Here is a 22,318-nt window from a genome sequence, read left to right on the forward strand (position 1 = left end):
AAAATTTAAAAAAGAAAAGTAATTGAGAAACCACATCCCTGATCCTATTATAAACAATTAATATACTCAGATGTTACTGCCATCTTATCAAGTAAAATCGCCTTGCAAGAGAGGATCCTTTAATGAAGATCAGACCACAGGTCCTTGCAGACTTGCTTGTCTGACCATCTGTCTATGTGTGACAGTTCTAACTTCTGCTTAGAACTACATTTATTATAATGCTCTTACTCCAGAAGTAACCCCTTCCGTACTTAACAAGGCTACCTGTGAAGTAAGACACTCTTACACAACAAGGATGCAAAATTTGGTTTCCAGCTTGCTGTTTAAATACATACAAAGCAAAAGCATAGTTACAGAATGTTTTTGTTGTTGCAGCTGAGGACAAGAAGCCCAAGCTCCTGGACATGACACGCATCCTACAAGACACTTTCAATAATTTGGCTAAGATTAATCGGAGCCCACGTGCAGTCTTCTGGCTGCACCAAATTTTGTCTGACACATTATTTGGAAAATTAAATGTCATATTTCTCATGTCAAAATCCCAGGACAGCCACTCACCTGTCACCATTGTTACAGAACTGGACTGCCACCACTTTGTCCTAAACAGGAGGAAGGAAAAAAATAGTAGTAAGTGCTCTGTAAACAGAAACACTCATGCAAAAAGAACTTAATGATGAGCTTCTATTTAGCAAATTACATCCTCCCATACATCTCCAGCAACACACATTCTTACAAATTCAAGAAGAAAAGTCATATTTGAAGTTTAAATTTCCCCAGATGTATTGTGGTAAACACTGAAAGAGAAAACTTCAGATGGGTAATATTTTTTGGTTTCTCCAGAAGTATCTCAGAGACAGAAACAATTTCTGACTCAGTCTCCCCGACACTTAATGTTCAGGAGCAAAAAGCTGCAACAGCCTGTGTGCAGTCCTCCTGCCTAGTGTCACAGGACCATACACACCCCAGGGTAAGCTCTGCCTGGAAAACTTGGCACCTTTTAGACTCTACAGGATTAGCAAGAATAAGGAACCCCAGGAGCTCACAAGGCCTAGTAGGTACAGCATTCAACAGGATTGAGAAAGAACAACTTCACCAAACAAATAACCACAGCAGGTTTGCAATTTTTAGACCTAACATTAAAGCACATCAAAATATTTCATCCAAAAAAATTCACACCTTGGCTTTATTTCCACTTTTAAATTGTTGAGAAACAAATGTTGCATTTCAGACATGGTTTTGATTTTTTTTTTTTTAATTTGCTCTATACTTGTGTTGGCTACATGCACTTGCTATCTTTACTCCCACTGATGTCTCTAGCTCCTGATAACCAAGTGTCCAATTTGGGATTTTTTTCAAGGGTGGGCTGACAGCACTCTGTAGTATTAAGAAAAGCAGACTGTAAAAAATTAAAGGAATTACAGTTTCTTCCAAACCTGAACTGCTGAATATAGAAAACATCTAACTCTTGTGAGCAAAGTGCTTGTTAGATTTGTTGGCTTGGAGCTCTGGGACTTAAATGCGAGACCCATGACTCCCACTGAAGTTCAGTGAATCAATTTAGACCTCAGCCTTGATCCATAAAATATTGTTAAGGTGGGCAGTTGGGCTATTAAGGTTCAAAGATAAATGCTCCAAACTCCTCACAAGTGACAGCCCTATCAGTGTTGCTATAAGCTTGCCTTTCTCATATATTGTTTACCACGCACATAATAAATAATGCAATCATCACCTGCTCTTGGTAACAACTAAGAAACAAAGAAAGATTTGATGCTGGTTTAGCAATGCTTCTTAAAGGGGTTTCATTAAAACTGAGACATTCATCCGTTTTAATAAAAGCTATCAAGACGAACTTGAAAACTAACACTGAAAGTCATCGTAGAGATATTTTTAAAAGCTTGAATTTTTATGAGAACCCTTCTGCATTACTTGAGAAAGGATGCTTTTAAGCTTGCTTTATTCTCTAAATTAAATTGTCATGATCCAAAGTTTGACTGCACACTCTAAAACCAGAATTACTTTGTTTTTACTTGTTATGTGGATTTGCGGTCACAAACTGAAGTTAAATACTCAACAGTTAATTTAGTAGGAAAAACTACATTGTGCATGAAAACTGCTTTAATTCCTCATTACAACAGACTTTCTTCTAGAATATGGAAAAATCACCTAGTTCCTCAGTTTTGTGGGGGAATGAAATACATAAAACATATTTTGCACACATCTCCTGCCTCAGAGGAATTTAAAAATAAACATACCACAAATTTCCAGGCATTTAAATACCACAGTGTTGAGAGCCAACTAATCCCTACAGACAGAAAAGAAATCAAATAGGCTGTACAAAACCCAAGTTCCTGAAATAAGGTAAAGCGGGGAAAAAACGAGATTTGCTTTCTGATTTGTCTCTTACCGTATGAGATTCTAACTCAGCCATTTTCTCTGGAGATTCTGAGCCCAAATAATAAATTCTTATCACGTGGTCAGTACTACCTGTTGCAATGAACATGCCACCTAAGAAAGACAGTGTTTTCTGTGAGAAGAAAAGCCGTCTAAAGGAATAACTTATTTTAATTACTTCAAATTTAAATACCGCCTTATTGTCAAAACAGCAAACTAGAGTTTTAAACAGAAAATGTCAATGTCATCAAAGCATACATCCTGAACAAAGAGGTTAACTCTGACAGCTGCTTCTTTGATCTGTATTTTCTCAGACCTTATCAGCTTTAGCGTAACTATGAGCTCTACAATATTTTCCAGCTGCAAATCTTTCTGACCAAAGGAAAAGAATATTGCAAGTTACAACATCCATCCAACAAACTATTCTGCTTTCCCTCAGAAATTACCACAGTGTGCTCCTTCAGTCCATGTGGAAAATTAAATGGGGAATAGTTTCATATTCTCACCAGTAAACATCAAATAAAATATTTAAGTGCATCTTCAATATCTATTTGACATATATCAGAGAAATTATTGCTGACTTGGGAGTGATTAACCTATTTTCTTGTAATGTTTGTTCTGTTTACAATATTGCACAAAAAGGGTACTATTGTGGAGTTTACTGCACTGAAATGCAGTAAATGGTTCTAGTCATTCAGGATTTCTGGGTTTAAAAAAGGAACACAGGCAAAGCTCACACAGCTCTAGAACAGCTCTCAATTGCAGACAGCAAAAATTAATGAGAAATAACATAATTTTGTTTGTGAAAATTGCTATTTTTGAGAATTCCAAGCTGCAGCAAAGGATGTCTATTAAGCTGATATTTTCAAACACACTGAACTGATGCTCCTGGAGCTTAGCCAAATTTGCAAGATTAGCAAAAGTATAACCTTTGAACAGAGGCCACCTGTCTGCCAGATTTCGTGAACTTTTCACTCAAAAACCTTACAAGGTAAAACCTTAAAAGAATATTACAAAGAAAAGTCTCTGGTGTGCAAAACAATAGATTGAAAGCACAGTTTTTCTTGGAAATGGTCAAGGCATTTTAGCTTAAATTATAGAAAAAAAAAAAGAGAAAAAGCAGTTTGAGGCAGATGTTTAGCATGTAAAATTTTAAGCAATCACAATTTGACAGTGTTATAATTAAACTGAAAAAGGATTTAATACCATTTGTATTTAAAAAGAAGTAACAGTCCTCTCACCAAAGGAATTTAGTTTATATATTACTCTCAGCCAACTTACAATGCATACGTACCGGAACTGAAAGATGAACAAGATATCTGAACACCTGGCCTGGACCTCTCTGCAAATTTTACGGGGCGATCCCTATATGCAATAACACAACATTTTTACTTTTCATTACTTTATTCTGATGCCGTTCAACAAGAATATACAGCTCAGCAGGTTAAGGTGACTATGCCCATCCTAAATCTCTTCTAATTCTTACCTAAGTTTGCTAGAAATCATTTTTCATTTCAATGATTTTCTTCCTTAGTTTAGTAAGAAAACCATCGTTTTCTAAATTGAAGAGACTATATAACTTATTTAGCATGATACTCACCAATTCCAATCTATTTAAAACAGAACCAGGCAAACCATTAGTCTCATAGCATTTACTCCCTATTAAGTATGGGTTTGATGTCATCTACGTATGTGTCGTCTTCCGATTACAAGCAAATAATTTCTTCTGCCTGTACATTTTGGACAAGGATTTAGTCCTAAACATAAAAGCTGAAAGTTCTTCCACAGCACTGGCTTGCCAAGCACAAAACACAGAAAGAATAGCCCTGATCTCTGCCCCCGCTCTGGGCTGCAATGCCACAGACTCCCCAGCACACAAGAAAGCGCTCCCTGCCCCACGCACTGCTATGGCACTTGTGCACAGTGATCCACCAGCACAGCTACGGAAGAACGTTTTCCAAGAAACTTGTTTGTTGAGAACGAACACGCCCTTATTTAATTATCTCAACATTCCTCTGCATGCTAAAACTCAAAATAAATTCATCCTTTATTTAAGATAATTATAATTATCTAAACAGGCTTACTTAAATTTCATGGTGTTAGCGTGCCACTGCCAGAAACAGATTGTTCCGTCAGCACCAGTAGAAGTGAGGTATCGTGTTGTTCCTTTCCTTGCTGGAGAGAACTAAAAATAAAGTTGTAACAGTTAAACCAGCTAATTTCTCCCCTTACATGCTGGAAACCTGTAAATGGACATTGGCAAGAATCTTTTTCACAAACATATTAGCTTTCTCCCCAGGAAGTACAGAGAGCATTATCAGGGGTAAGTAGAAAATCTGAACTTCCATAAAAATAAAGCTGAGAAAATGAAAACACCTACATTATGACTAGCAAGTCTTTGTCTCTACCACACAGAAGTCGATAAATTGGAGAAATGAAACAAGCCTAGACACTTTTAATGGGGCAACAAGACGAGGAAATACTTCTTCCTAGGACAGAAATGGATCAAACATGGTAACAAAGACAAAAACGGTTCCTGCATCCAAGCCAAACGAAGCACAGGAGCACCGTAGGAGCCCCACTCCCTACCTCTTCACGAACATCTCCTCTGCCTCTCTTAAGGAGTAGGAAAGATTTTCATTCTAAAGTCTCTCACTTTAATTTCATAACTGCAGCAATACCTTTAATCCTCTGCTAGCTGGTAATTTGATAAAGGAATAAAGCACAGTTTCCTCAAAAAGCCATGACTGATTATTTTCTAAATTACTAGAGTTTTACAAAAAGCTTGGGAGGAATGTATATATATGCAATCAAATAATATACAAAACACAAAACCAGGATGTCAAATATGGTTCCAAAACAATCACCTTGAAGTAAGTAGCTTGCAAGACAGTTGAAATCAGACAAAATTGGAAGCGTAGGCAAGAGGGGGAGAAATGAGACTCCCCAGGCCTATTGGCATGATGGAGAAGACAGTGATGCAGCAAAGGCAGCAAGGCTCCAGAAGAGAGGGATTCTGAGCCAAACATCCCCACTCATTCTCCCCAATGTGTGCAAACCCTGCCAAATTCCAGGGACTGTCTTTTTTATCCTGTATTTTTTTTTTTTGTTGGAGATTTCTGCCTAGCAGTTGCAAGGTTTTTTAAAGCAAATAAACTGCAAATTACTAGCCATTATTGACTGTGCCACCACAAGAGAACTGAGTGCTGGAAGCTGCGGCTTTTTTTTCCCTCCTCTGCTATTGTTCACTGGGCACTTGCCACACAACTGAAACTGCACGGGCACAAGCACAGATTCTCTGCAAACCCTGATCTGTGCTGCACAGTGGCTGCTGCAGCATCTACATACGCTACAATATCCAGAACAGCTCCTTACAGCACAGGCTAAGATAACGAGCAAGTAAGAAATGTGGCATCAGGATTTTTAGCTGACAGTATTCTTCTGAAAAATAATTGTTCTCTATGAACACACAACTGCTGGACCAGTTGCTGTGCAAGGACTACCACCAAAGATGCCACCATGTCTCCCTGGCTCAGCTAGCTGATCTGGTGCTCTCAGTGACCCTGCATCTGCTGGGTCAAAGGAAGCAGCAATAAGATCACATAGCTAGAGGCAGACAGAAGAAGCAGGATCATCCCTGCAGGCCGTAGTTGGCCACTGCACAGGAGTGAGTTTGCCTGGAAACAACACTCTTGAGTTAGGGCAAATCTATGCTGCCAAACAGAGATGAAAAGAAGCTTTATCCCTGATTGCTAATCCACACCTCTTATTACCATTTCAATTCAAGGGTTTAGGAAAAAAACAATTCATTCCTTACCTGTATGGAAGTAATGGAAGCTGAATGGCCCTGCAGCACTGCAACTGGGGCACAGGTTCGAAGACACCACACTCGGACTACTTTATCACAACTGCCTGCAGCAAGCAGCGTGTTCTCGTAGTTAACAGCCATGTCAGAAATTTCAGCCGAGTGTCCTCGCAACGTTGAGAGCAGGCGCCCATCATCTGTAGCCCAGATTTTGACCAAACAGTCATCTGACCCCTAATACCACACAAAAATTTCCAAAGATTATGTAAAATAATAAACATGCATTGTGTGTACATAATACACAGGCACACTGTAGATGAACAGGCATCTAAAACACTGTTGTGCCATGAATCTGCCAGAACAACTTCACTGGGACTCCAGACAGGCACAGCTATCAGAGTTTGGGGATCATCTTGTGGGGTCAAGGATTTATAAGTTTATAAAACAGAAACCACTGTCTTACGTTTCATACCAAGATATGATTACCACTGCTAATGAAACTCCTCTCAGTACAGTTCAGTAATAATTAAGGTAAATTTAAGAACATAAAATGTTTCATTACATACTACCAAAAGATATATTCATCTGTGTGAGCCAGATCAAGCCAGCAGTAAAATCAAAGTGATCGTAAGTCTTAAGCTCTAAGGAAAAAGAGCACTTAAGCATCTGAGGGGCCCCAGAGCCCCTGCTGTGCTCCTGGAGCTGCAAGGCAGCTGTACCACGAGGTTCCATTTCTGTTAACAGAAGAAAGTTGGACCACTCAAACAGGCAAACTGTGCAACATCATGCAACCCAAATACTATGTTAGTGAGATTTCAGTTCAGGACAGGACACAACTCAAAAGCATATCCAGCGCAGATCACGGTGAAATACTTTTACCTATATTAGCAGCTACAGAATTTCATATTCAATCCCAATATTGCCAAGAATTTTTACACAGTTCACAGACCTTTCCACTATTCAGATACTAAAGAGAATACTAATACTAGTGGCAAGAATTGCCACTATATATTCAGAAACATAACACAATTAAACTAACTGCAATTGCAACATCATTTGACTTAAAATTACATTTTATTGACTGCAGCTAAATTTGAATACAAATCACTTTGAGTTCTTCATGTAACTACGCATGAGAAAAAATTCTTTATGGTGTAAACAAGAACAGAAAGGCTCTCACTATGACCCAGAGTAATTATCTTAGCATCTTTATTTGACCAATTTATAATGAGTGGAGAAGTTACCAAGATCACAAAGACATCAATTAGCCAGCCAGGTAATCTGTTCTTGAACATCATTGATAAGAGACAAGGGCAAAGGTAAGACAAGACAGGGATTAACATGAACAGTTAAAAGATGCATCGTTATTTTGAAAAAAACGTTATTTTTTAAATATGCACAACAAAAAGCAAGGGCAGTATCACAGAAATGTATGTTAATATATTCTGGAGAAAAACTTCAAATAATATTCATATATTCACTGGCATACTACAGATTCTAGAAAGTGAATTTGGTAGAGAAGTAAATTGCAAATGAAGTAATTGAGGTCTTCTATTATCATCAAATTTTTACTGAAATGTAAGGAAAGGATTGCCAGCATTTCCAAGGTTACCCAAAGGTAAAATGTAGTTTTTGAAAAAGCATTAAGATTTATCCCAGCAAACAGCATGCAAATTAATTCCAAATCCCAGAATACTGCAGGTGCCATTCAGTAAGAAAGATGATAAACAAAGAAAAACGAGCGCGTGTTTCAAGTGAGAGTTGCAAGCTCTGGACCGGAACAACTCTGCTATAAGGTTCTACATGGGGAAGCAAATAGCTGGCTAAGTTCCAGCCTACCGGAGCTGTGAGTGATTTTAAAATACCAAGTCAAGTGAAAAGTGAAAATTTGCATAGAAAGAGATTGGGTTTCCATACATTTCAAGATTGTTCTTCCGTTCTTTTTCTGGAAGCCGTATCTGCATCTCAACCAGTAACTAAGAGGCTGTTGAGGGACTCAAAAAATAAAGAAATCAAACCAAGCAAAGCAATTTTCCAAGAAAAGTACAACTTTTAAACTTACTGTAAAAATTCTTCTTCCACTGCGATCAAAGGCTATACAATAAACAGATGACAGATGCCCCAAAATCCTTTTATGCATCTTCATGTGTTGGTAGGTGGATGTTGGGAATAAGTGGCTGAAACGTCCACATCCTGTTAATTGCCTGGCTGAAATTATATTTACTGGAAAAGAAAAACAAAACAAAAAGTAGACAGACATGAATTTTGTCCAGAACTGTAAGTAAATATTAAATCAAATATAATGTTTGTTAACAACTTTACTATTATAACCCATAAATCTGAACTTCTTCCACCTTATGAGAACATTCTGTACAGTCTTGTAAAAAGTAAGTCCACTCCTGATGAAGCCTTTCAATACCTACCACACTACATACCACACCTGCTTTCTTAACAAGAATTAAAGCAAAATTAAAAGTCCCCACCACAACTGGAATTTATTCCTATGACCAATTCATGAACAGGCAACAGATACATTTATTCTATATTGATTTAGAAAACTTGCTTTAAGGAAATTATATGCTACTGATATAAATTACAACCAATTTATTTTTAGAGGATAATAATTTAAAAAGCTTTCTCTGTGATAAAAATCTTTCTTAGGAATGGGTTCCAGATCAGATGTGAGGGTCAACGGTCTTCCACATGTTCATCACAAAACCTCCCTCATTATAAGCAACAGCAGCAACATCATTGCATTTCTGTGGCAATGTAATTGATGAATAAGAAATACGTGGCAATGGTGGAAAAAGCCCCAGTCAAAAGAATAGCAGACACCAGAAAAAACTGCAACAAAGTATTTCATATTGCTGTATCCAGTAGTCCTCTACAAGAACAGCCTGAAATCTAAATGCACAGAAACATCACGTAAAAAAAGCAGTTAGCAGTTTCACTGTTGATAAATACAAATCTTTCCACTACTAGGAAAGCAGAGCAGGCATGTATGTGCCTTCGCTGGGACCCACCACAAAATGAAGAACATTATAGCTGTAGAATACAGAAAGATCCTAATTCTAATATTTGATTTGATGCATAATTTGAGATCATTTTGAGTACTGAATTTTACCTATCCTGATTTATACTATTTGAACTTTTGATTTTAAAGTTTTAAGAGTTGTTTTCAATGGCACTTAAAAGATCTAACACCACTGCCTTGGTGGGCTTTGTTGAGTCCTTGAGATAGGAGGCTCCCTGAAGAAACCCCTTATCTCATCAACTGCACATTGAAGTAGGCAGCGTTTCACAGGAGGGGCATGAAGCTCTCTAGTGCCTTTTAAGTTTAAAAGTATAGTGAAGAATCTGACCCATTTTCCTAATTGTATCATCATATCATTGCCTATCAACGCAAAAATAGATTATGGAATATGTTAAAAAAAATCTACAAAGTCAAAAAGCATCGTTTCAAAGGGTTACTAACCCATAACACTTCTATAAATGTGTAAGATTGAAGTATTTATACACAAGCAGTGAGATAAACAGACAAGTAAAATAAATTGTTTCCAGATTTACAGAAAGTACTTTCATTTCTCAGTTTTATGCTCTGAAATTTGGACTAGTTTTCATCACTCAATGCAACTGAAACACTACATAAGACAGGAAAAAAACCAAACCAAACTTGCACAAAAGGTGTAGATGCTTGCAAAAGTCATCAGGCTCCCAGTGTGACCTCACCTTCAGTCAATATTTGTTTTTCATGTAAAAACACATATTCAGCTGTACTAAAAAAGCAAAACACACTAACGCAGATTTATTTACTATCTATCTACTATTCAATTGATACCTGATATTATAAAGGAGCTATTAAATAAAACTGTCTCCCCTAGCAAAGTAAAAATTAAATCTTTAGCCCTTTTCCCTCACCTCTTATAGGAGGGCATAGAGATCCCATACTGATAAATGCTGTAGCAAGGTACTATCAGGTTTACCTACACATTACTTTATTTACTATTTAAGTATGCCAGCTTAAAAGCTAAGTTCTTAAAAATATTAAGGCTCCCCTTCCCCCACACTGTGGACACTGTTACGCCAACACAGAGATGGAGTCATTTAGCAATGTGGTAATTCTACTGTGCCTTTCTTTGAATGCTTAAGCCATTTAAATACATAGTAACAGTGTATCTGCCTTTACACAATTTCAAATTACTTCCAACGTTTTTTTTAACCACACAGAGACCTGTGTGAATCAAAAAGATACACTAACATTTCAAAATATTCCCAATAAGCACAATACCTTCTGTGTACTACAGTGTTCCCGTGCAATCCTTCTGAAAATTTACCACTGCCATTTGTTGTAAATCACATGAAGGAAACACTAAAAGGTATAACAAATAGTCCGGCTCCTAACTCTTACAGCCTTGCATTTGGCACTTGGCACCTAACTTTTTCCGGTTGATTCCCAGACTTGCAATCAGTTCAGCTTCAGAGGATGTGAAAGTAATTTCACTTTTTTCTGTGTCTGTTTCCCTATTTGCACAATGGGGACAATACTCCTCAATCTTCCATGGATAATTAAAAAATAAAAAAGCACTGCTTACGAAATGCTTCAATCACAAGTTTCAGAGAAATACAGAACTATTGTTGTGCCATAAGGAGTACCATCTTTATCAAAGCAACAGCATTTTTGAACAAAATGTAGCAAGTATCCAATGTATCTGATCCTCATTATAAAAATACTTAGGGTATACCAGAAACGTATGCCACACACATAAAGCTGTGATTGGGATTTTTGTCCTCCTACACTTTATAAACTACCACTGCCTTCAAAGGAACTGCAAAGTAAAGAACACTCACAAAACAAAAAAAATCATCCCAAATTCCAGTTCTCATATTTTTTTGTAGAAGATTAATACACAGTATCTAAATAGGGAATTACCCACACATGACAAAAATCCTCATGAAGTTTGCTTTCTTCAGTACAATGAAGTTACTGTACTCATAAGGCCTAAAAGCATTAAAAACAAACCCACCCACCCCCCCAAAAAAAAACCCACAACTGATTCCCACACAGAGGATTAGCAACACAGTAGCCCTAAAAACTTTGCGCAACCTATCTAATTAGCTTCATGCCATACTGGGCATAATAGCTGCCAAGCCTACCCCCTCACTATTCCCTGGCAGGAAAAACTTTCAGAATTGCACTGATGTTTCACACACGAAGTGAGCAGCATATCTAGTTTTCTTGTTAAGAAAACTAAGTTGGTTTTGTCCACAAACAGAAGGGCCGTCTTCTCAGATGAAGTTCCTCACTTCTAGCTGCTGAAGTGACTGCTACCTAGGCACAGGGATGCCCGTGATGCTGCTGTGAGAGGTGGCTTTCCTCTCTCTTAGCCTGTGCTGGGAGCAACCCTGAGCACTCCCAGCCATCTCCTGCCATGCTGGGGAAAGCCCTGGCTTACAGACATCCACCAGTGTCTCCCTGAACCACCAACCTGTAGTACTAACTGAGGGTGATGTTGTAAAATGCATGCATTTTTCTGTTCCTTTCTGACAGTCCTTGGTCCTTGAAGATCATACCTTCAGGAAAATTACAGCCCTTAGCACAAGCACGGGCACAGTCGCAGGGGGCAGAGGAGTCACATATGCTGTACAACACCAATTCTTAAATCACAACCCAGTCTACTAGAGATAACAGCACAAACATAAAATCCTTTGCAAGAAAGCTCACCTCTGAAGGATAAAACCAAAACCCTGAAACAGTGACTCATCGGTGAAAAAAAAACTAAAAAACCAATCATCAGACATTAAATTTCAATGTTAATTCACAACTTCAGAAGGAATTAAAACATTTCAGCAAAGACAAAGTCACCTACCTGCAGCAGTTTCCTAACTGCTTGAATTCTTCTCCCTACAAACCCTTGCCTCACTCCACCTTTTGCAAACAAAAGTAGAAAACAGAATACTGGTACAAACAGTTGTTTTAAAAAGGTGATGACTTCACATCATACTATTTTACCCTCTGAAATGAGCACTGTAACTTCATAACGAGGACATAACATTTTACATGGCTAGGACATGTGGTGAGTAAGCTGTGACCTCATCGCAGGGCCCGATCAGGCATGAAGATTGGGTACTGTTCGCAGTGTGCAGAAGATACACAAGTTTGGATTTCATAAGAACACTGGGAAATAAACACAGTTGGCTCACAGATGCAAAATACCTTCTCAGAGAGTGGATGTGCAGCCACAAAGACAGCTAGACCCAGTAAAAGCACTGAAAGAACAAAGTGTTCCAGCTTTCATAGCTGCTGACCTCATGGAACTCATTTACAGCAGAGAAACATCATCGATTTCTGGCCTCATCCAGAGCACTGCTATTTGGCAGGCCGAAGGTAGCTGGATCACCTTGACTGTAAATTTCCATACAGCTGAACTGCTTGGTCATTGAGACTATGCTACGAACTTTCTGGTTCCAAATTTTGTGTTATTTTCACTAACAACAGCTACCTCCATAAAGATTTTCATACTTAGGTTAGAATAGATCTAGTAATCAACTCCAGAGGGAAAACAACCTTCTTTCTAACCTGCTTTGTGTTGCCTGAAAAAAAAAAAAAAAAAAAAAGCCCTGACAAAATCAAAGTAGCATTCAAAAGCAGGTTTATCATATGCAAGTAACTCCCATTGCTCAGGTACTGTATGACCAATCTTTCATTTTTCTGACTGGAAGAGCACAAATGAAGTCCTAAACGTAACACTGCTGCAAAACCTGCAAAGAAATGGCCTAAAGGACCATCCTCACTGGATTCACCACGCTATCCTGTCAGCAGCAGAAAGCTATGACAGCATTTTCCCCTCCTCTCCTCCCCCAGCAGATTACCACAGACCTCCAAGACTCAACAAGCACAAACAACACGTTCCCGAGAGCGACTTCCACAGGTCAGTGCTTTCTCAGAGACTCCGCACCCAGAAGATTCCCGGCTCTGGACAAACAGACTGGGAAAAGGTAATACTAATTTCTTGTTCCAGTTCCCCTGTGCATGACCTTTTATTCTGGAGCACAGATCACAAGGTCTGATCCCAACCCCAACCAGATGGAAAGGCAAACCACAACAGCTACCGACTCTTCAAACTGGGAGGCCAAACACAGGCGATTCCGTTCTCGCAGCAGAAAAGCACACTTATGGTGGCAAGCTTACATCTTTCCCAGTGGAAGGGAAACCATATAAGAATACTTTCAGCTGCTAGTTCTATACCTTATTTACCAGTTTGTGCAGGCAATTGCACAATCATTTCATCTCACTCATGTACTCACATTATTATGGGTGTCTATTACTTCAGCCCAACTACTTTGGCAAGTAATTCCAGAAAACTCAAATCTGACTAAGCCAGCACAGTACAGGAATACACAATTACACCATAATATTAAAGAGGTCGGGCATACTTCTTCGTCCTGTATTTTAAAACAAACACACACATGTTGCATCTGCAGCTGTCACTACTCACCAGAAAATATCACCTATTTTGCACAAATAATATGCAGAAGAATTTTGTGACTTCCACTTCAGCATCAACAATGGGGGATCCCAAAACCAAACTCCTGCCTCTGATATAGCTTAAGTATAGTCAATTTCTATTTTTCATCTTTATACATATTTTCCTTTCTTACTAGTAGTTTATGTATATACACCAAGGAGGACTGTATTCTTCCAGGAACCAATACTTACAAAAATTAATTCCTGACTATAAAAGACCATTTTCCATATAACACCTTTGCATTTTTAAAAAAACAATTCATAGGAAAGCATCAAAACCCATAAATCATTCTGTTCTCTAAGTCACTAAATAGTCACCAAGGAAGCACTGCAGACCTTTGTCATGAAAGCATGACAAATGCTGAAGTCCAATCTGCTAGTATGATTCATTAATACGTATAGTTCAAAAACATGTTCTGATTCTCCTCTTATGAAAGAATTGATTCAGCAGTCCTTATAGAAAGGCAACTAAAGTCGAGTGTGTGCAATAAATCTATAATCTAGACTATTAGCAATCCATCTGCCCAAATGCTAACAATCAACTGCAGAACCAGACTAAAAGAATAAATTCATAGATATGTACCAAAGTAACCATACCAATATATGGAAATAGTTTTCTTTTTTTTAATGTCCACGGCGTGACTCATAAATTATCTGACAAAAGCAGGAAAAGTGCTAATGCACTAGTTCCCTATGCACTAGTTCCAGGCAAATAGCCATTTTTTTTGTTACACCGAAGTCCTATAATTAATTTTGCTATTCCATCACACTGCTGCCACACCACCACAGACCTTATGCAAAGCGTGCTATCAATTTCAACCACAAGCAGCCCAGGCTTTGTCACTTTCGTGTCTGACAATAATTAATTTTTAGTAATGAGAGTGCGCGGAAGCACAAACAGAGGAACAGACGTGGTAGAAACAGAAGACTGCCATCACCATCCCAACTTATCCAAAGGGATGGGAGAAACATAGGTGAATGGATTCCCTAACAAACCAGGAAAAGTTTGTACATTTGCACAAACACTAACACGGTAAATACAGATAAAATACCCTCATGAGAAACAAGTAATGACCAACTGGACTTGTATTTATGCCTGCAAGAATAAATTTTGTTTGCTATAAAAACAGTTAAAGTTCAAACCATACAAGGAAAATACTTTTCAGTTTAAGCAGAACAGAGTAGCTCTGTGATGATACATAAGTTGAATGCCTGCATATATCGGAGTTTTATACAAGTCCTTTATCCAACTGTGTGGACAACTGAAACTGAAGTAACACAAATGTTGGTTTGGTGATTATTTCCTTTTTGGAGAGGAATGTTGCAAGCAGTCTGGTTTTTGTTATAATTGAACTAAAATGAATTCTTGAGTCCAAAAAGTTCCCTGAGAGCCAGGCACTTTGTTCTGGCTAAGATTCCTGAACGAAAAGATTGTCTACACACTCCTGTGACCATGCCAATTCAATTTTATAAGCATATGTATAGATTATGTAGGTATAGCATAAAAAAAAATAGTCCAGTGTGTTGCACACCAAACAGGAGGTTGACATGCAAAGCTTTTCAATGTGGCCACAATGTTTTAACACGTGTATGCACATTATGGGAGATCCAAGCCTGAATAATACTAAAAGGGTTATTCTATTGTCAGTGAGAAACCTTTTTTAGACTAATTCATGCTGAAATGTCAAAAAAGCCATTAATGCAAACCCATGGTAGTGTTTCAGTCAGTAAGAGTAACTTTCAGCTGGAGCAGTAATAAAAGCACAGAGAATAAAAAAAACACCTTATGCATGTTTCAGAACTCACCCACGTTTGGTGGTTTCCCATAATTTACAGGTAGTTCGGGAGGCCGGCCTCTGTGAAGAGCTGCAAACGCAGATCCTTTCCATAGCGTATGTCTGAAGTCTGTACCGGCAAGATTAACAGTGGATTAGTGAAACAATCAGCCAAACCAGGTCATAACTGACCTATTCTTCTTAGTATCAAGAGCATCAAGCACCACTCCCAGCACCCCAAAATAAGATTTGTCTTTTTAGTTTGTTAAAAAACTAAAACTTGAAGATTGCTACTCTGATTTATATTTCCTAAGCAATATGAATGTAAAGGTTTCAGCTTATTTTTGCTTCATTTTGGTGAGGAGGGAGTCTAAATTGACGGAAAGAAAAAGAGAATGAAAAAGGTACGTGCACTTTGTATAAGGCAGGACTGAACTTCCATGTGTTTCTAGTCCTTCTGCAATCCCAACACATACAGAACCTCTGCTTATGAACTGTACATTTGAGAATACACATACATGCACACATTTTCTCCCTGAAAGGGGGAGAAGTTACTTTTTTCCCCCCCAATAAATCTGTTTTCCTGCAATTGGTGGCAATACGCCCTCCTTTCAGATTGTCCTCTGCACCCCACCCCCCAAAAAACCCATTGTTTCTAAAATGAAGACTGTTTTCTTTAAAGACTCTCCAGCTATCTGCTGCCAACTGGCCTCAGAGAGCCTTCTCTCTAGAACAATAGTGATTTTTCTGAGACTGTTCAGAGCGCCTCAGAAATTAAACCTGGACTTCTTCCATTTCTGGCCATCTGGAAGGAGAGAAATGAGCTTCCACAGTGAGTAAGTACTGAAACAGGACAGTGCCACAGATTGGTGGATCTGTGTATCACCATTTAGATCTCTGAATATGAAATGCACAAGCTTATATGACTCAGAGACTCCCGAGAGCACCTTCTGATTAAAACTCAAACTGTACCACAGAGTATTACAATGACACACATTAAAAACTGCACTCACACTTTCTAAAATAGATCAAAATAGCTATAAATACTAACACTAAATGGAAACTTCACACTGATACACAACTAAGGGGAGTGGAAATGCATGTATGTCAACTTTGAAAAAACTATGCTGTTTCATACTAGCGAGTGTGGTTTACACACCAAATGCTGCAATGTCACAGCAGCTTTTTCTGAAGAGGAAAAAAAACCCACCATAAATCTAGTAGAAATCTCTTTGCAAAAAATATTTCTAGTAGAAATCTCTTTGCAAAAAATTTGGATAAAAAAATTAATCGCTTCCTCTTTCAGTGATTCATCTAGCGTCTGCGCCTTAATTCATTCACCTAAGAAACTTCCTCTCCCTGCACAAAAATGTTTATTTTCTCTTTACATTTTGTTGTTGTTTTCTTGTAAGATGGAAACAATGTGAAATGAAGGAACTTTCTCTGCAGGCCTCCCTGCAAACCTGAAATTAACAAGACTCGGTCCCAAAACTTTAGGTAAGGAAATCTGTTTGCAAACAGCACACCCCTCCAGGTGTAGCATAATGCTACAGTTCTTGTTAGCATCACAGTGTGACTTCACAGGATGCAGTAAATTAAATGCTCAGCTGCCGGTGAAACAGGAAGGTCCTGCTCGCCCATCCCTCCTTCTCTCCCAGAGTGATGCTCCTGCTGCCTGTGTCACGTCCAGCACTCTGATCCTTCCATGAGCTAATTTAATTCACTACAACAGCAACAACAAATTTTGCAACATTTTAGCTCTCTGAATCAGCACATCACAGGATCGAGTAAGTTCTGGCTCCTACAGGGAAGTGACAGGGGCATGGAGCGAGGAGAGAACGAAGGAATCACTCTTTTCAATAGCAGATGGCTCTCAGATCTGTTTAGTTATAACTCAGAACTGTGCTCTCAGGATCATTATCTCAAGCAGAGCAGTTTTTCAAAAGCAACAGGACTGGTGCTCTATTCATGAAAGGAATGAGAGCTTTCATTCAAATTACTTTAAACAAGGACAAGCAGGAATTACCACCGAAGAATCAGTCTCACCTTCTCCCACTCTCTAAATGCTGCCCCAAATGCCACCCTGCCCTTCAAGCTGACACACCTGTCTGCACAGCCAGGGAATGAAATAATGGAACAAATGGAACAAATCAGTCTGAAAAATAGCCCAGCAAAATATATAGACTGTTGGGTTATTTTAGACACAGGCATAAGTATACAAAAAAAATGGCTATTCTCCAGACAGATCAAATCTCTAATCTAGTTCATCACGTCATTTACACAAACACCAGTCCAATATGCTGGGGAGGGGAGGTAGAGTAAGCAAGCAACAAGACCAGGCAACTGTAGGCGAGAGCTGCTTAAGATGGCATTTTCAACCAAAGAAACACATACGTAACAGGGCCAGCAATAACTACATTTTAGCAAGACTACAACAAGAAAGCTGACGAGCATAGGAGATAAAACCAGGGTTCATGCAAACACACACAGATACCACAATATCAATCAAAACAAAAAGGGTTTTGACCATTAAAATAAAATCCAGTCACAGATAAATTGAGAATCTTACCTTTTGCTGCTCTTAGTAGAGACTGGCGCCCAACACCTAGCAATGTCTGCACACCTAGGACACTTTGTGGGATTTCTTTGTCTAAAAGGGGTCCAAGTCTCTCACAGATCCTAAGAAGATAATCCGGAGGGATGTGTGCATTGACAGCCACCTAAACATATAAACAATGCAGATGTATGAAAATTGTTTTATTTTTGCTTCTACTGGCACTTCTTTGCTTGGTTCATATCCAGGTGTTGAAGTTACTGAAATCAAGTCTAAAACCCCTGAAAAAACTCTCAAAATTCATTATACCAAAGATGTCTCTTAAAGTGACATGGAGTGCTCAAAAAGTCAGACCCAAAATTCTAGGTGGTGGTAGCTACACTTTTAATTTAGGATGTCCCTTAACAACAAACAAAACCTCCTGAAACTCAGCTCCCAGGGCAGTACTCTGACCAAAGTACTGCCTAAAAAAGAAGCCTTTTTTACCCTTCAGTTCATTCTTTTCACATCTCCTCTTTAGCTGAAAAATCCTTGTCAGACATTCATATTACTCTAAGAAGCACACATACTAAAGCAAATAAGCCTAAACATTATCCTAAAAGCAATACCCAGTCTCCTGCTTTCAGCCACTGGGAATAGACGTCTTTAAGACCCACACATGTAGGCTCCTAATTTGTCATGTCGGGGAAAACATTCTTCTTTTTTCCCTTTACACAGAGACTGTTTTCTATGGAGAGACAATAGGTTTTTTTCCAACAGTCTGTTCAAATAGCAAATAAATTCTACCTCATTATCCAGAATGTCCTGCACTTGCCTGACTTCTACCGTATTTACTAGCTGGCAGCAAAAACTCAACATTGGAGCTTATTTAGCTCCTTCAACACAGGACATACAGCTACATCCCATGTCCTTTTTAAAGATCAGTAGTAACAGGTCACTCAGCTCTTAAGTACCTGTGACTGACAATGGAAACTAGGTTTTTTGTTTTACCAAGCCACAAACTAATGCCAAATAATACTAAAGCTGATCGGAAAGGGCCAGAACAGTGCTCACTCTAAAGAAATAACAGCAGGTGTGTGCCTGTGCACACCTCGCTCTCCTACATGACCATTTCAACTGTGTCCAGTCACAGGCCGATACTGGTGACAGGGCTGTGAGCACTCACCACCCATGCAGCTCCCTCCTGCTGGGGTAGAAGTTTTTGTGCAGCTGCAGTGAGCCACAACGATTTCCCAGTCTGGCTAAAACCGCTCTGGTAGCTCATCTACCGCGGAGGGAGCTGTTTCGGTTCCCTGCGCTAGGAATGCTGACCCAAGAAAAGAAGGAAAAGGTTTATCTGCCAGGTTTAGCAAAGCAGATTTTGGTTCAGAGAAGCGTCAGAGCTGGTGGAAAGCAAGGAACAGGACCACTTCTTCCAACAGCTCACAGCATCAGTAGATAGGCCCAGGTATCCTGCCTACCCAGACCCTAAGGATATGGCCAGCTCCTGCCCCAGCACACCTGAGGGAGCGGCAGGCATCAGAAAGGAGGAAAAGGTAAGTACTTTACTCAGACCTGCTGCCAAAACATTGTTCACTGAACTATGTCATCAAACAGATTATTACTACATGTCATTGGGAAATTGTTCATTCCAGTTGGGCAACAGCAGCGGTGCTACAGTGCTCAACACAGTGAGTCATGTGTTGTATAATGTAATCACCTGTATCACAAGCAGGATCAACACCATCCCACAAATAAGATTTTAATTAAAAAAAAAAAAAAAGGAAAGGCTTTTCCAATAACATATACAAATTATCATTGAACTAAACCCAACTAAAAACTCTGAATGGAAACCCTTACAGAAGAGAGACAGGCTTCTCCACACATCCCTTCAGTCAGTGCGTGTTAAACATAACAGCTCTGGCCTTTTGATGGAAACAGAAGAATCATATCTCTGTGGGAAAGATGAACCTGATGACTGCATTAACATGGTCCTGTTCCATGACTTTTTATACTGTGAGCATCAAGGAATAACCCCATGAACGCTCTCTTCCACTGCCTGGTTTCTCCAGTCATTCTAATTTCTTTTTTTATTTTCCAAAATCATAGAGTTCCAAAATTATATCAGTACATTCCCAACTGCACAGCCAGTGAAGTTCAGTGTATAAGCATGAACTGTCTTTCATTGTAAATTACGTGACATAACAGAATTCAAAATGAGATAAAAGGATTATCTGAACTTCTGTATTTGCCTATTGTTCTTACTCATTCCTGAAATAATATAAATGTGTTAATGCTACAGAGCCTCCCTTCAGATGCAAAGGATCTGAAACAAAGGCAATTCCAAAGAGAGAATCTGCAATTTCATAAAATGCAAGTATTAAATTCTTTTTTACACCTCTGGTAATTACTAACATGCTTCTCAGCCAACAATTGCAAATTCTATCAATTTATCAAGCTTGAAATTAAAAAATTAAAAAGGAAAAGAGTAACCAATCCAGAAGCTGCGGAACTTTACATTTTACTTCCAGGGTAGGAACAAATCCAAACCATACCACCCTTTCTGGAAATATAAAATTTCACAGAAAGTCCAAACCATTCTCCTAGCGTAATGCAGCAAAACACTTCCCTTTTCACTCAGGAGCACACTGCTTTTGAAGTACTGCCGCTACTCTATGTCTAGAGAGAGGTGCCGAATTAAGCCTGGCAGCAAATATCCTACTGTCAAGACAGAGCACAAGTTATTCAACAAGCAAGTCCTGATTAACTCAGCGCACCTACTCAGAAATGGAAAGGGACTTTGCTGCTTAAAGATCTGCAGATTAAGCCGCAGTTATATACAGAACAGCAAAGACAGCAAACATCAACACATGTGCAGACCGGACAACATTCAAAGAAGAAAGATGCGTGCACCAGACTCATGGAGCATGTGGCAATTATCTGCACATGCCTGGTGGTAATTTGCCTGGGACATCCAGATGTTAAGCAGCTCAGGATACCAGACATCTGCTTGATCGCTGCCCAGACCAGAAAAGTTGGCAAATCCATCATGAAGCCAGACTTAAATCGGCACAAGTAAGCTGCTGAAGCATCCAGATTTTAGTGCACAGTTTTATTAGATTGTAAACTTTTCTAAGTGACATTTGATGTGGAGCGTATTGCACAGCCCAGGCACATATCAAAGTGACCGTTCACTTCATTAACAGGCCCTACTCACCAGATTTGCCACCTGCAATCCAAACCATGCCATACTACAGAAGAAAGGCTGTATCATAAGTCCTTCCCCGCATGTTTTCATGTTTCTACAACCCAGAACAGCCCAAACAAGTGGCCCTTAATCTGAATATTATCACTATTGTTCTTACCAAACAGCTACATAGGCAAGCAGCAATAGCAGCAAATTATCCTGGAGATTTTTTTCCATAATAACTTCCAGATAAAATTCTTAAACTGCTGCCTGGGGCAAGCAATTCTATTCTCAGGTTTCCAAAAGAACTTGAAACAAAAATTATTCCTTTCACCTCTGCATGAGATAGCTGTAAATGGATTTTAAGTATGTTTCCAAAACATGAAGCTGCAGAAATAAAGCTGAGAAAAACAGTCTCCCAAATCAGATTTTCATTAAAAGAAGTATGGAAAAAGGCAAAGCTTAGCACCAGTTATAGCCACATCTCTTAGTGTGTGCTAGTCAAAGCCCCATATGACAAAATTAAAGACTGGCAAGGATATTATCACCTCCTCAAATATATTAGAAAATATTTCTAAAACATTAGAAAATATTTAAAAAATTAGAGACAAGTAACACAGGCCAAAAAAATGCTTAACAAAAGCTTTCAAAAGAACATGTTAAAATAATGCAGAAGAGCTGAAACCGTGCTAAATGAGAGAAAATTCTGCACCCTGGGATAAATTGTAAAGAGAAAACTGTTTTGTTGCCTGATGTGAAAGACCCTATAAAGGTTAAAATGTAAGAGCACAAGAACACCACAGTACCACGGAAGGGTTCTCTGACACAGTAACCATACAGGTCTTATGGATCTAAAAACTTTCAAGAACTGGATAAAATTAATCTATTCTTTTTAAAAGATCTACGTAAACAACCATAGGGGAATGTAACACAGCCATGACTGCTTGAACCAGTATGCAAATAAGTTGCTACAGTGATAAGTAGCTGTAAGTAAAGAACTATTAGGGGAGTCACGTCAAGGCTAGGAGAAAGTCATACCCCTAAACCTGTTTACACTCCTGTTGTTGGAAGCATTGCCATGTAGTCTCAAAGACTAGTGAGT

General features: G+C 38.8%; 1 protein-coding gene across 2 annotated transcripts in view; it reads right to left on the reverse strand.

Moving 5' to 3' along the window:
* The window catches only part of BRWD3 (bromodomain and WD repeat domain containing 3), a 62,583-nt gene that overhangs the window by 34,974 nt on the left and 5,291 nt on the right, over positions 1-22,318 (reverse strand). For both annotated transcript variants that reach the window (XM_080366337.1, XM_080366338.1), the window contains 8 exons: positions 18,066-18,216; positions 15,528-15,626; positions 8,259-8,419; positions 6,209-6,430; positions 4,476-4,576; positions 3,686-3,756; positions 2,405-2,505; positions 559-599 (listed from right to left, as the gene is read on the reverse strand). In XM_080366337.1, the coding sequence (XP_080222463.1) occupies positions 559-599; positions 2,405-2,505; positions 3,686-3,756; positions 4,476-4,576; positions 6,209-6,430; positions 8,259-8,419; positions 15,528-15,626; positions 18,066-18,216 (947 nt within the window). The remainder of the gene's footprint in view (positions 1-558; positions 600-2,404; positions 2,506-3,685; positions 3,757-4,475; positions 4,577-6,208; positions 6,431-8,258; positions 8,420-15,527; positions 15,627-18,065; positions 18,217-22,318) is intronic.

Source organism: Falco punctatus (assembly GCF_963210335.1).
Source record: "Falco punctatus genome assembly, chromosome: 15".
NCBI classification, from domain to species: domain Eukaryota; kingdom Metazoa; phylum Chordata; class Aves; order Falconiformes; family Falconidae; genus Falco; species Falco punctatus.